We start from the raw sequence: 15,747 nt of genomic DNA on the forward strand, positions 1-15,747 counted from the left end.
AATACCACTTTTTCTATACCCGTTAAATCTTCCATGGATTGGCTGTCCATAACTGTCCTTCTTCTTTCAAAGGAAAACAGGATGTTTCAAAATACAAGCAGAGTTACTTGCCTTTAGATTAAGGAGAGATTCCTGTATGAGCTAATCTTTTCGTTTTGAAAATTCAGTTTCTTGTTCCGCTTCTGAAAAGTGAGAACATTGTGCTTTACCTTTGTAACCTGTGCTTAAAAACAAATGTATTCAATCCACTAAAGGATAGCAGAGTGGGTTGGAGATGCCTATCTGGGTAATACCAGTAAAAAATTTACTCCAAATCCTGCTTTTCAGCTTACTCGTGTTGAAAAGGTGTTCTAAATTCAAATATCTTCTATTTTGCTCTCTTGAGTCATCATCTTCGTCATCTCTGACTGGCTCTGTCATCAGACAAGAGCCCTTCCTTTTGTTCTTGCCTTTTACCTCATCCTAAGCTCTTCCTGCTCCTTCCAGCTTCATTTCTGCCCTTTCACAGATTCCATTTCCTTAAGGTAAACATGAGGAGGGAGGTCAGCCCATTCCGATCAAAATACTTTTGACCCCAGTCACTCAAAAAAGGTGCTTACGAGAGGCTTTAAATAAATGGACCTGTTTATTATTGAAGACTTTTCAGTTTACGTTAACTAAACTCTTTGGTTTTTCACTGCTTCCTGATATTTGTGCTCATGAGTAGTGCACACAGATGTGTCTTTTTTTGCTTTCCAGTGGCTGTCCATAGAAATATTTATTACTATTTTGGGGAAAAAAAGATATTATCTAGAGTACTGCAATGTAATAGCTGTTAGTGGTAAAACTTGAAAGTCAGAAGTGAACTGCAGTTTCGAAGATGGAATATTCCTGTTTTTTCAGGCTGCTTGCCAATCTTACCCTTTTGAGATTCTTACAGAAGGTGTCTCAATAAATTGATTTTGTCAATGTCTGGATTTAATCAGAATGACCTTATCTAATTATCTATTTTATATTAAACTGTTAATTAACACACTTTTGTGTTAGCCAAGAAACCAGTCGAACATGAAGAAAAGATACCCTGCTGTGAGGATATATGTTTATATATACATGTGCATATATACATGCATATGTGAGTAAACACCTAGCAAGCTATGTTTTAGGAGTAAGAATTTTCAGCATTTGTGAAAGGAAAACTGTGGTTGATATGAATATCCATACACAGATCCTTTAGTTTGAATAATGGATGAAAATGTAGAAAGAGTAAGTTAATTTTCAGATACTCTATCCAAAGCTGCTTCTGTTATGTTCAGTCATCTGAGAGGTAGACTGAAAATACTTTTGACTTCATGGCAGCAGCAAGTATAATTGTGGTTCATGAAACTGGCAAAAGCTGGAGGAAATCAAGTTGCTATGGTCTACAACAATGGCAGTTTGTTTTTGCAAGATGCCAGTAAGGACTTTTGGGGGAGCTGACAGACATTTTTATCTAAGTTACAGAGTGCAACCTAAAACAGGCCACATGCTGTAAAATAGCTTCACCACTGAATGGGAGCCAGTAGAAAGCAAAACCAGAGTGAGTTGACTTTTTAGAGTGAGCCATCACAGAGCTGAGCATTTTCATATACACGTGGCTATCCCATGTGTGTTGCCAAGAAAATACAGCACAATGTCAGTTCAGCAATGGTTGCCTTTTTTTTTGGAAAACTCATTTCAGGCACTGACAGTGCATTAAGTAGTTCGATGTGACCTATTTGATTCTGTGTTTTCATAAGCATACATAAAATCACATTATTATATGGTCACTGGGAAAGACCTACACTACTGATGAGAATTGTAATGATCTCCTCATGCCCAGTCAAGTTCTACCCACTTGGACAGAACTTGGCCCTCTCAACCCAGGCCATGCTGTGATTCTGTGGAATTACCCTTTTCCTCCTCACACTGACACTTGCTTTGCTGCACAAGTAAGTTTGAAGGCTGGGTGAATGCACTCCCCTGGGCTAAGGGGGAGTGTATTCTTTGGTAGAGGGTCTCAATTTTGTATTATTGCTGGTCGCTCTGTGTCATTCCTGGATGTCATGTTACTTTCTATCAACCAGTACTGAATGTGTCACTGTGACTTTAACAAGCAGTGGTTGAGGTCAGCAGTGGAAGAATGGGACTTGTCAGCACAGGTTAAGAACATAAATCGCTTGGTCTGAACCCCTCATTCATAGAGCCAAAGGCAAAATAAAATCACAGCTAAGTGGAAGCCAGCTCTACCTGTTCTCACTGGCACAGGTTGCCCAGAGAAACCGTGGCTGCCCCATCCCTGGAAGTATTCAAGGCCAGGTTGTACGAGGCTTGGAGCAGCCTGGTCTAGTGGACGGTATCCCTGCCCATGGAACTAGATGAGTTTGGAACTAGAGTTGGAACTAGTTTGGAATTAGATGAGCTTTAAGGTCCCTTCCAACCCAAACCAGTCTGTGATTCTATTCTATGATTCCACCATAGATGGAACTAGGAAAGCGAGAAGTCGCTCTATTGCCATGCTCCAGTTCAATTCCTACATGCTGAGAATTGCCTTTAAAGAGAGTGGAGAGAGTGGAGGATTCCTGCTTTGTGACATATGCACAAACCTGAACTCTGTCTGAGTGTAATTGTAAGGTACAGAGAAGAACTGGTCAGACGAGAAGCTGGAACAGGTACAGTTGCGGTTATTCATTGAGCAAGAACAGTCTGAGAGGGGCTTATTTCTTTCACCTGATTCAGCAGACAAAATCCTGCCCTGTTCTGCAAGTTGCTGTGAATTGTTTTTACCTGTACTTTGTTAGCGACTAAGGGATACCAGGGGCCTGTATGGCTTTAGAGGGGAATCCCTCAATGTTGTATCAGGGTGGGGCTTTAGTAGGCTAGTTTCTGAAGTGATTCACTAGAGGCTTCAGCCAAACAGCTATTTCCAAACACCACTTTTGGTTGTAGTTGGGAAGGTCACCTGCCTACCAGTGCCTACTGCTGTCACTATCTATCAAGGGTGTTTTTTACACTCTTTAAAGAAGCATTGCCAAGTTATCCAGTCGTTTCTTACATCAGTGTTAATGGACCAAAGAGATCTCGATTCCACTCCAAGTAGATTTTTCAGTGTTTTGCCTAAAGTGTTCTGAATGGGATTATTATAAAGCTCCAAAGGGGGAGGAGCCAAATGCTTCTCCCTGTTGGGAAGGTCACAGGAGGTGCTCATGTAACCTAATCTTGCTTAAAATCTCACTTAACATTGCATATCCGAAGAGTTCGGATAACACAACTTCCATGTGTTAACTCATTGTTTATCTTTTCTGGATGCTGCAAACTCTTCAGGGCAAAACTCAGTTAAAGGTGGAGAACCAAGGAAAAAACGTTCCACATTAAGCATATTTGGTAGGTCTAAATTCTGACACAAAGACTGCACTTCTTAAGTATTTATTGCCAGAAAATGTTTGAATGAAAAACAGAATGAAAAAAAAATACGAAGTTTTCTTGTGAGATGTTCTACATCTACTAATTCTGTCTTCCACACTGTTCCCCAGGAAAACTTTTCTCCTGTCAAATGCAACGTTCTCCTTATATGAAAAATACTTGAGACCACAGAAAGAATGCAGTGTGCAGTACAGAAATAGATACTCTGAGAAATTAAAGCGCTTAACCTTTTTTTGTCTTCCAGAAATGACCACAGATCACACTTTGTGTTTTATCATTTAACAAAGTTAAAATTTCTAATGATATATTTCAGGTTGTAGATTGTATCATTCCTAGAATTCTTTTGTTTAGAGCACCTGCAGGATGATTAAAATACTTAAAATAGTTTAAAAATATTGAAATTTAGAGTTTGGGAGGGAGTGGTGGTGGTGTTAGTAATTTCCTTGAGAGTTTATAAAATACTAACGCAGATTTGCAGAGATGTGAATATGAATCTATTCTTCAGTATCTCATTTCTACCCATCTATCACCATTAAGAAATATGTGATGTACAGGGTCCCTCTTAAAGCTGGAGGAAATGTAACAGAGCTATACAGAATGCGAGAAGGTTCTTTCAAATGTTACATTCTAATATTTCTAATCCTTTTTGAGAAGTAATCTCTGTAGGCACCAACTCATGCATGTAAAAATGAGGAATTAAAGTTAATAACTCTATTCCTAAACCAAATATTGTCGTATTTGTCCTCTTCTCTAATCCTCTTGGTGGATTTAAATCCATGACAGGCTTGAATTCTTGAAAGAAGGCTGATCTTTAGTTATCAGGAGCACCCTCTTAAAAAAAAATAAAAAAATTAAAAAAAAAAAAATGTATATATATATATATAATATTTCACTGCTTTTATAGCTCTGTGCTGGTTTGGGCAAATTTGGAAATATATCCTCTGAGAGAAGGCAGGTTACAACCACCCCTCCCCCACCAGGTTCGGGAAAAAAAAAATTTTCCTCGAAGGAAGGTGAAAGACATAAAAACTATTTATTTAACAAACACACAGGAAAAGGATAATGATGTTAAATGATAAAACATCTCGCTCTGCTGAGAGAAACCTGGGAAAATTTCAGAGTCCTTCCATAGGAAACCTCTCTCCTCCTCCTCGGAGCTGGGACGGGGTGGGGCCCCCTCCTCCAGGGCCTCCAACATTGGTGGAAAAAGTCCCGATGTGTTCTGATGTTGAAACAGTCCAAAAAAGAAGAAGGGAAAAAAAACGAAGTCCCAGGAAAACAAAAGTTCAACTCTCCATCTCCCTCCAGAGAAAAAGCTGAAAGCTGGCTGGAAAGCAAGCAAGCAGGGTGCTTCTCTCTGCTCTTGCTCTGCTCGCCGCAGCAGAATGCAGAGAGAGTTTTATCTGTGTCCTTGAAAACAAACTGTAAACTGCTTTGAAGAGTTTGCTCAGTTTTTTTCTCTCCCCCCTCTCAGGCTCAGTTTAAAGGCACAGAAAGACACAGAATTAATTTCTGGGAATGGGGCAGTGATATGGGATGCACATCATAAAGTCACCCCAAGACAAGCTCAAACAGCTTCCTTGATTTCTCTGTAGACTTACTTTTGAAAAATTCCCCTCTGGGCTGAGACAGAGCACTAGAAATGTGAGAGCCAAAGATTTTTGGTTTTTTTAAGTAAAGCTAGGAGTGGTTCAGAAATATTGTTGAGAATGGAATGCGTACTATAACCACCTTATCATATTTCAGTCTGTCTTCTTGACATTTTTATTCGTGCATGCCTCCAAAGAATATTTGGATGTCATCTGACCAATGCTTTGAATAATATCTTTATTCTGACATTTTTCTGTTGTCCCATTTTTGATCACTGTAATTAAAACAGTTTTATCTTCAGCTGGCAAACGTGTTCTCCTGTGTAGCTCCTTCCTGAGCCTTAAATTGTTTGCCCTCACTTCTTCAGATCTTTTTTCTTTCAATTTGAAAATGTTTTTCAAAACCTAACCTTTCCTTCCTCAATCGGAATATATTTGCAGTCCTTTCCACTAGCCTTGTGGATTTGTTCCTTTCTTCTGGAGTGTGGAGATTTCCTCAAGGAGATGCAGCCATTCCCTAAAATTGTAGACAGAATTGTGGCTAATGGCTATTTTGCTAAACAAATAGTTGGTTATAAAAAGTTGCATCTTTCAAAACACCCTTTTATTTAATGGCTGTTATTTTTGGATGCACACTGGGCATCATTTGGTGTCTGTGACCATGGAACTGGAGTTTCATTTACCTTCATTGTTTTGATTATTTGTCATAAAGTGACATTAGAAATTACCATAAGCAGCAGGGGGGAAGTTATGCCATATAAGTTACTCAGAGACCCTGAATCAATAAAATACACATGTACTGTGCTGAAAGATAAGGTGACATGCAAATCCTTGTTGGATCTGTATAAATGGATGAATCGCTCACATTTCTAAACAGAGAAAGAGCTTCAGTCCAAATTGTGTCAGCTCAACTCATCATCTGCCTTAGAGTGGTGAATTATAACTAGCTTGACCACATCTCAGGCATGAATTAGATTGGGTTTTGAAGTGTAGTGCCAAATTTCTGAAAGTTTTGACTCCTGTAATCGCCATTTTAAAGCTTTTTAGAAAAGCTGTTTATTTCTATATGTATGCATATAAATGCACCTGAGTAAATGTCTGTGCAAAGGTGGAGCCTTTTTATTTCTGTGTCCCAGGAAATTTAAAAGGACTACAGCCTCCCTGATGTATAATCAGTTTGTAAACACAGTTACCATCCTCCTGTGCTTCATTGCTTCACATCTCAATGTTTGTGGTAGGTTTGAATAGTAATTTGATACATGAGTTTCAACTTAATGGAATTTTGCAATTTTTTTTTGTACTTGGGAAGAGAATTTTTTAACAGTAAGGTAACAGCAGTTGAAGCTTTTTAATTTTAACATACCAGCCTGCTGGCTCTGGTACCTCTTACAGATAGCTAACAGATTTAGTTGTTATGAACTTTTAATATGGAATTATTGTAAAAGAAGGGACTGAAAGAACTGAATGTTCTAACTGAAGTACTAGCTTAAGATCGATCAAGAGTGTGATTCTTTCTGTTTTAAAATCAGATGATTGTAGTTGCTCATAAATTATGGGTTTCTATTAAAAATGTAAGTCATAATTTACAAAAAATTGGCAGCCTAACAGCAAAAAACGAATGTGTCATATACTTGGTTGTAAGCTGGTATTACAAGTCTGAGCATAGGGAAAAGGAAAACAAGCTGGAGGTTATGGCTTAACTTTTTTTGAAAGTTCTGTAAGCTTTGGCATAGGAGACATTATAATAAAGATAGCCTGACAGAGCTAAACATGTCCTATGGCTTTTGTAGCTCTGGAGTGCTAGACCCAAATTTTGTGTTTAAGTTCATAGTATGCTAAGATGTTCTGGCACTGGGCTTTAAGTCCCGCAGAACATGAAAGGCAGCACACAGAATATAGATTAAATGTTTAGTTGGCAGGCATTAAAGGCTAATAGCAATCTGGGTGCATAATACTGCTCAGAACTGTTAACCCAGAAATACCAGTGATCTAGGGAGAAAAATTCCCATATGACTCTAGGTAAGAAATGTCCCAGTAAATGACTAATTTCTGAAGTAGTAAACCCCATTTAATGAACATAGGGTGCCATTTAGCTGCACATCACTGATGTGAGGATGTAGTTAAAAACGGTCAAGCCTCGGAACTCGAATGAGCCTCATGATCTGCCCTGGCTGTCAGCATTGGACTGTACTGAAAAGGTGTGAAAATGTGAAAGGCTGGAAAGCTTGGACTCTGCTTGTGGGAGCATAGTAGATATTACATATACATACATATTCATAATTATGTATTAGATATACAGCAACTGGATATTGTGAGCTGTTGTTTTTCACTCTTTCTGAACTACTCACAACCAAAGGGCCAGGAAACTGTGCTGTACCTGTAATCGGCCAGATAGCAAATTTTGGCTGATTTTGTTACCTAGTTCTGGTGCCTGTCCTTCAAAAAGGATGCTGAAAAACAGAAATTGGGGGAAGAGACACAAAAATTATGCAAACCTTGGAATATCTCCCTTGGTTTCTTGCTTTAGTTCATGCAAAAAATGCTTTACCATATGCTGGTTATGATCTGGGAATTATTTTCTTTTTTTAATCTATGCTGAAAAGCTGAGTTTGGAAACAATTCTAAACAAATCTAAGCCAGAAATAAATCACAGGCTGTAATGAGCGAGATATTTACCACTAGGACAGTTTATCTGGGGACACAGTGAAATCTTCCAGTTCAGCACTGAAAGTCTTTCAGAGAAAAGGCATTAAAGCATCTTGTGCATGAAACAGAATTGACAGGCTTAATTTCAGGAGGAGCTGACCTTTGGTCATCTGTGTTTGTGCAGAAGTGTTGGGCAAAAGAGGTTTAATAGTCCCATTCTGGTCTTCAAAGTGTATTTGTTGGCCATAGATACTTAAATGGATGAATTGTCACTGAAAGTCATATATGAGGTTTACCATGCCTGTGTGCTGGTTATACAGAAGGTTTAAGTCCCATTTTAAGGAAGCCTGTGTCACACAAGGCACACTTTAAGGAATGGATTCATCATTGCAGCTCATGGGTAGACGGCTCAGAGAGTGAGATAAGTGAAAGTAGCCAGAAAGGTGGTGTTTGTCTGCAAGAGGAACACTACTGGCGTGGGAGGTTAGTGAGGGCTTCGGAACTGGAAAAGGTATTTAATGTAGAGTTATTTTGTGCTATGGATGTTTCCTGTTTTCTGTAGGCTGTGAATTAACAGAGAATGTTGCCCTAGTATTGAAACTGTTTTGGTGACTTTAAACCAAATGGTTTTGTCCATTTGTCTGTTCTGAGATGGTGTAATTTAAAATCTCTGTCAAAGCTACGTTCTGCAGGGTGGGATTTGAGCTGCAAACCCCAGTTCAGGTTTTTGGGGATAGGCTTTCTGTCTTCACTGGAATATTTTGTTGAAGCAGCTTCCTTTGGGGAGGGCTGCAGGTGAGGAGTGGGAAGGGCTGGCTGCAAGCTCCTCATGCCAGGCGTGCTGTCCAGTGAAGCTTTGCTGCCACGCTGTGGTGGAGACGGAACCTTGTTTTGTACTGGCTGGTCCATCCCTCTGACCGATCCCTTTGACCAGGTGAGAGTTGCCTGTAGCAGGAACATCTGCTTTCACTTCCCCAGTGTTACAAATCTTATCCCTAAAAAGTGTCATCAGGGATAAATGCCTCTGCCACCATCCAGTGGTGTCTCTGTATTTTGGAGGCTTCTAGACTAGATGGGTTGTGCTATGTCAGCTCTGCAAGAGCAAAGTCAAGCAGGGAGGGAAGAAGGGACATTCCCAGTTTATAGAGTACTTCCCATTTCTAGCTTTTAAACCCAGAATGTGGTGACTGTAATCACAGGTGACAAGAACAGCTGTGCAATAAATGAAAATACACGCAACTGGAGTATTCTAGACTTTTTTTCCTACCTTCTAGGCAAAATATTTTAATTTGTGTAGGATGAATTCCTGATGTTTTCTGATGCTGGTAATTCAATGCCAAGTATAAATATAGTCCAAAGCATTAATTCTAAAAATATAAATTAGCTTCTTGAAAATAAGTAAATAAATTAACATAAAACCTTTAATGCCTTACATTTTCTGTTAATTACTTTTTTGGTAATGTCTTAATCACAAGTAGAAGTCACATAAAGATGTAGAGGAGCTGTAAGGAATTGCTTTGATCTTATACAGCTTCTAGAACTTAATTAAACTACTAAAACCCCAGACAGAAAGAAACTTGTAGAGCTTTGTAAGCAATTTGGCTGATGGTGAGGGGCCAAAATCCTTACTGTCTTGCTACATGTGCTCCATCACAGCTCTGAGCTATGATGAACAGCTGTGGTAGTGGTCTAGAGACCTCTTTTAGTGGTGAGAGGAATTATCTTCAAGGTGCTGTGAAACAAAAGTGCTTGAAAGGACTGAAAGACTGGTTTATATCTTTTCTGTGTGGTCCTGTCAGGTCTGCAAGTGGAAGTGACTCTAAGTGATGCTTCAGTATTTCATTCCAGTCTGCAGAAGTTTTAATGATAATTGGATTACTTCTTGAAGGCCAGAAAGAAATATAATTATTGTACAATACAAAAATTATATTTTCATTACCTCTGTTTTTTAGTCCTACAGACCTGTTCCAGAATAGCTCTTAGAAAAGTTGGGTGGCTTTAAGCAATAGACTACATAGACAGCCCATTTGACGAGGGTTCCAACCTGTGAGTGCTGGCTTTCTTAGTAAGGTTTTGTATCTCTTCTTGTATTTGATTAAAATGTAGTTGCTATTTAAATAATAAAAAATTTGATTTAAATGAGGTAATTGGATTGGGCAAAGAAGACCCTCTTTTTCGCATGAGACCTAATTACTCATAAGGAAGAAAGTCCCTAAGTAATAATTTAGCTATGGAAAACTGACTGTAGTGCAGGAAACATATTAATTTAAAAAAAAAAAGTCCCTACACTATGTAATAAATCAAACTCTCCACCAAGAATGTTATATTTAGAGATCCTTCAGTATTAATAACTATGAAGGGGACTTAGGAAAACAGATGTACGTATTTCATTCTCCTTGTCATCCCTTCAGTATTGTGTATTAGTTAATAATAATAATTAACTTCTAAAACTTGCCTTTCTCAAGCAACATACAACAGACTTCCAAGATTACTTGTGCATTGCCTTTTATCTACCTCATCAGGTACCAACCTCGTTAATAATTTTTTCTGTTTCCATCATCCATAGAATCCAAATTGCTTTATAGAACAATTCATAGGGGTCCTCGTGGCCGCAGTGGGCTTGTCAATAATGTTTAGATCCAATTGAACTAAGAATGAGAAGGTGGAATGCTCTCCCTGAGAAATGGTCTGTATTGGTCCTCTCCAGCAGTATTGGTTAGCGGTTCCTGGCAGGACACTGTTGTATTTTCACACCCCATTAAACTTACAAACCAGTCACTGTTCTCTTGCATTGACTCCAGCAACCTCTTGTAGCAGAATCCAAGTGAAAAGAACCGGGAGAATTGTGAAAAGTTCCCTTTGCAGTCAGTGGCAAAACTTATGCAGGATTTAGTGGCACTGATTTTCATGGCTTCCAGATTGTAACATTTTTCATCCTGAAGGGACAGTTTTCTCCACCTTTCTTCCTTTCTCTTTGTGTTCCCCTCTCACTGAGCATTGAAGTTATGACCCAAAGGATGATTTTAAATTTTAAATTCTGGAATGAATATGTTACTTAAGCATGGAAGACAGGGCAAGTTGATTCAGTTTTGTTATTTGTATATGTCAAAATAGCATAGAAATGCTAATACACAATACTGAAGGATTTTGGAAAAGCGTTGCTATAAATGCACAGAAATGTTTGTTTTCAGTCCCTAAACACAGATAGTCTAGTGATGAGGCTTCTGCAAAATAAAATGAATTGTTTTCTTCCTTTTGTATGCCCTCTTCCCTGTGACAGAATATCATAATCTTCACTTGGCTATAATATTAACTTACCTGAGAGTGTAATACACCCATTTGGGAAAATCTTGACAAGTCTGTGCAGTCAAATCTACTGTGGTTGCTGTGTTGCTTCTATTTGGTGCAGCTTCACAACAAACAGGCTCACGCTCGTATTTGTAGTAACTATGGCAACCTCAGAAGCTCTCTTTCTAAAGCTGTGCATACAATAAAGTGCTTAAAGTGTAGGTAGGATTAGAGATTCTCGAATATGTTTAATTTTCTCTCTGTGTCTCTGTCTTTGGAGAGGTGCAAGAGGGTAATGTGAGTATTAGCTGGGGACTGGCTTTAATCTCCATAGACACTCAAGTCTGCCAGGGTCTGCTCCAAGCTGTCCAAAGGCCTCATCCTCCCCCAGCATGCGAACAAGGGGATCATGAATATTCATGGTTGTGGTCACAATGGAAAACCTACACACAGAAAGGGGTTTCTGAAGGAGTGAAAATGTTATTGAAACCATTTTGCAGCTTCAGCTACAGTAGTCAGTAATGATAAATGCCATAATGGTGATAGAGTTCGTAAGATAATGGAGATGTCTTAGATATTATGTAAGCATGAATGGATCTGGCAATAGGAAAAGAGCATTTTCCATAGAGCTTAGCGGTGGGTTTGTGTTGAAGGACATAAAGACGATAGTAGCAGGATCATTCCCAAGGCTAATACACACAAAAGTTTTGCGAGTACTTTTTTTGTCTGTGTGGCACTTTGTGAGATTGAGAAGTGTCACTCTCTGAAAATTGCTGTTACCATTATAGTAAATATGTGTTGACGTAAGTGCTGTATTTTATGCAGAAGCCGTATTTTAGGAACACAAGAAAAATCTGCTCCTCATCCTGGGAGCCAAGCCAGGGAGGGTGGTAGCATGTTTCTCTCCACTGGGAGAACTTCATGTTACTTTTTGGCACTCGTTACATGCCCTAAATCAGACCTGGAAAAGACCTGCTGCGTGTTAGCCTTGGTTTATCTGCATTCATCAACTTGCATGCTTGCTGCTCTGAAATCTATTCTCACCATTGGTGCTAATGACTGAGAGTCTGCACATACATGATTTTATTTCTTTGGCATCTTACTGTTGTTTTATATACTCAAATGTAATCTTCAGTGCAAATACCAAGTTTATGTAATTTAAATATAGCTTGGTACTTGTCTTTTCACTTAATTCTAGTAGTGATGCACTGATAGAAGAGAATATATTGATATTCTCTGTTGTGTTCACCTGTTAAGGCTTTGATGTGATGCATAATTCATTTTGGTCTTAACATCTCTCCTTTATCATTACCTCACACTGGAAGTTTTTTGAATGAAGAAGATGTGCAGCATGCTTCCTGACAAAGTCTAAAGAGGTCTATCAGGAAAAAAATAGCTCCATAGTAGTTAATGCTTTATTATTTTTTATTTTCAATTCTGGACTTCTCAAATGTGAAAATAATTATAAACTGCTACTAAAAGGCTGTTTCACTGACACATGCCAATGCAGGGCTGTTCCCTTCCATTTGTGTCCAAGCTACTCTTCATCTAAACCCTTCCCTGTCTGTTAAGGGTGTGTAAGATTGTTCAAGTCCAGTACCTCTCTTCTGTTGTTTTGTCTGAAGTTCCCATTTTCCCCAGCTGAGTTTTCCCCTCCTGTCACCCCCTGGCAAATGCCCATAAGAACATTTATCTCTGTGCTTAGATGCTCCCCAACCCAAAAGACGTCAAGGAGATGAGTAAATTATGCATCTTCTTCTACTGGATGTGAAGCTACATGTAGTAAATAATTGGTGCCCTGCAGGCAAACCACTCGTGATTCAGAAAGGCTTGGCTCCCATATGGGTAACTTGGGAAAGATTATATCATAACAACTTTTCAGCTGCAGAATTGGGACCAGCATCTCTGACACTTCATAAAATGAACACTGTAGTTCGCTTGGAAGATGCCTGGCTGATAATCCTGGGAATTTAAATCCTTTGTCTACAGCCCTGACATGTGCCTCAATCCTGGCCTCGAGGGACCACCTTGGAAGGTGAATGAGTTGCAGCTTGTGCCTGTTTAAACATCAGCGGGAGCTCCCTGCCAGTGATGGTAGTGTCTGGTCTCCTGGCAAGTGTGTAGAAGCACCCAGGCATGAAGGACTGAGTTTAGGTTATATTAGAAGTCAAAGAATTTTAAGTGTCTCTGACATTATTTGTGCTATTTTCAGATGTTAACCTGGATAAGTTGTCTTTTTCTACATCTCTTCAACTTTTGCAGTGAAAAGAATAGTCATCTTTCCTGTACATGATGTACAACTTATTTTGTTTGCCAGTGCTTGGAAGTGTAGTGTTGAAGTGTTCAGATCATAAACAACTGACTTATTTTTTATTTAAACTTACCGGGAAGATCACTGGAACATTTCAATTGACTGTAATTTTGGTTTAAAACAGTATGTCTTTTTAATTCCTGCAGTTCATTTGGTTGGAGTTTTTTGTTTGCTTGGGGTTTTTTTAACTCAATATAAACCCTAGTAAATTAGCCTGAAGTTTAAGGACATACCTCTTTTAAAATTAAATTGCTTCATATGCAAGTATTTGTAGGTTCAGTGTCAGCACTTGTAAATTTTTCAAACCCTTGATTTCTGCTAGTTTTCTGGGTTTAAGGGATTGGGGGAGGGCTGGGGGAGGTGAATGCAGTAATAAATCAAAATAAACAATGCTTCATCTTTAAATAAATAAATGATCCTTAACTCTGCCCAACAGTTGTGAGCCAGTGGGCAGTTTATGCAATCCGGAATCTCACTGAACAGAACGAACAGAACCAGGCGCTGATTGCGCATATGGAGCAGAAGGGGCTGGCAGACAGCTCTGCCCTCGAGAGGATGGGCTTGGAGATACAGCAGCGAGATGACAAGTTAATCCTGCGGTCAGTCAGGAAAAAGCCCTCCTGAGCAAAAATATTAACAATAGTCAAATCAATAAAAGGGTATTTCTCTTATAAAATATTTTCCCTTGCTCAGCAATCAATTCTTTCAGTTTTAGTGCCAGTCTGTTGGAAATGTGTTCGTTTCAGAAAAACTGCCGGATGATGCTTCTGCCTTCCTTTGCTGTAAACAAAAGGACACCTGTGTGTTTTCTGTATACCTGGGTAAATCAGCTTGTGAAAAAAGGTCCTTCTTGTCAGTTGGTTGGAATTTCATTACTTCTTTTTTCATCAGTAGAAGAATGTCATACATGCAGTATCGACTTGTTATAATTTCCTTTGCTGAACCTGGAGATAACTATCGTTTAAAAACTCTACAAAGAAAGAGCTCCTTTGCAGGCTGCCTTCTCCATATAAAAGATCTGTGCAGAGTCAGGGTGCAAAATAAACAAGCAAAGTTACTCATTTTCAATCATGGGACCTAAATACCTCTATTTATATAAGGATCAAGGGAATGTTGGATGTACTTAAATATTTAGTGAATTAAACACAACGTGTCTTTTGTCTATTTAAATTATTAGTAAACTGTCTTTTCTACCTTGATACCTTTCAGTCTTCATGACAAGTATATTAAAACCAAAGCTGAAGCTGTTGTGGCAACAGATGCTGCATTCCTTTGCACTGGGGCATGTCTCTGTTTTGGAGACTTGGGTGTTTGTTTGAATTTTATTTGTTCCTTTGGAGGGTAAGTCAGCCCACTTTCCTTTTATTTTGCACTTCTCAGGGGTTTTCTGAACTTTGGCAGACTGCTGAAGAGGTAGTTTCTCACTGTGATTAATTCTAGCAGTTTCTTTTCACCCCTCTGCCTTTCCAAAACATTGACAAAACTCATTTCCAGTTAATTAATTCAAGAGAGGCAGAATAATGGAAGGCCCTGCCTCTTCATTTTGGGTACCCTCCTATATTGTTGTTGGACCCTGCCACTGTGGAATGTGGCATGAATGAGATGGGGGAGAAGGGGGGTGAAGCTGGGGGGCAGGGGGAGGAGGGCACAGTTAACTCTGTGTGTGCCATAGCTTTGCCCTGGAAGCCAAAAAATGTAATCCTCCCTGCACAAGCAAAACAGGAATTACAGTTTAATATTGCTGGCACTTGTGTATGGTTACTGTTGTCAGATTATCTTCAGTCATGTCTAACTCAGAGGTCTCAGAAAAATTACCGTGTTCATGTTCTTGTTGACATTTAATCCTGTTCTTAAATAGAAAGGCAAGTTTATGTCCTTAAACTCCACATTACGTGTAACAGACCTTCAGCCATGTGCATAAGGTTTTGCTCCTTCAATTGAGCTTTTGATTTAAAAATGGGAAAAAGTACACATTGCTTTGAACTCTGAGAAACACATAGTACTGCTTAAAACTGCTGGTGAGTAGAGCTGGACTGCTAAGTTAATTTCAAGTTAACAGAAAGATCTTGATGTCTGCCATGCCAGCCTGGTGGGACTATGGAATTGACCTGGTGGGATTTTAGACACCTATCGGTTTTAAAGGCAAGGACAAAAAACTGCTGTCTTCAGCTGTTTATTATATAAATGATGTCTAAAAGGGATAATAGGAACAAAGACTCTAACTCTTGGTGCTTTTAGTAACTTTTTACTTGAAAAATAGATAGGGGAGAAAAGTGTGCTTTAGCAAAGAGTAATTGTGAATATAAGCAAATTGTTTTGTTTGCTTTTTAAAAAATAACATGACAGGAAGATTTTGTTGGGTATTAAAAATGGTGTTGAAGTGCTGTCATATACAGGTAGGTGCCTTTTGCTGGCTGAATGGAAATGTGATTGTGGTTCTTGAGCACATGGTTTCTCAATGATTTCCTTAAGCCTTAATTATTGTGTTTAGGCCAG

General features: G+C 38.9%; 1 protein-coding gene across 3 annotated transcripts in view; it reads left to right on the top strand.

Moving 5' to 3' along the window:
* The window catches only part of ATXN10 (ataxin 10), a 98,859-nt gene extending 84,409 nt beyond the window's left edge, over nucleotides 1–14,450 (top strand). For all 3 annotated transcript variants that reach the window (XM_048301318.1, XM_048301320.1, XM_048301319.1), the window contains one exon: nucleotides 13,688–14,450. In XM_048301318.1, the coding sequence (XP_048157275.1) occupies nucleotides 13,688–13,875 (188 nt within the window). In that variant the 3' untranslated portion in view covers nucleotides 13,876–14,450. The remainder of the gene's footprint in view (nucleotides 1–13,687) is intronic.
* The last annotated feature ends 1,297 nt before the right edge of the window (nucleotides 14,451–15,747 follow it).

Source organism: Corvus hawaiiensis, chromosome 4, assembly GCF_020740725.1.
Source record: "Corvus hawaiiensis isolate bCorHaw1 chromosome 4, bCorHaw1.pri.cur, whole genome shotgun sequence".
Taxonomy (NCBI): Eukaryota; Metazoa; Chordata; class Aves; order Passeriformes; family Corvidae; genus Corvus; species Corvus hawaiiensis.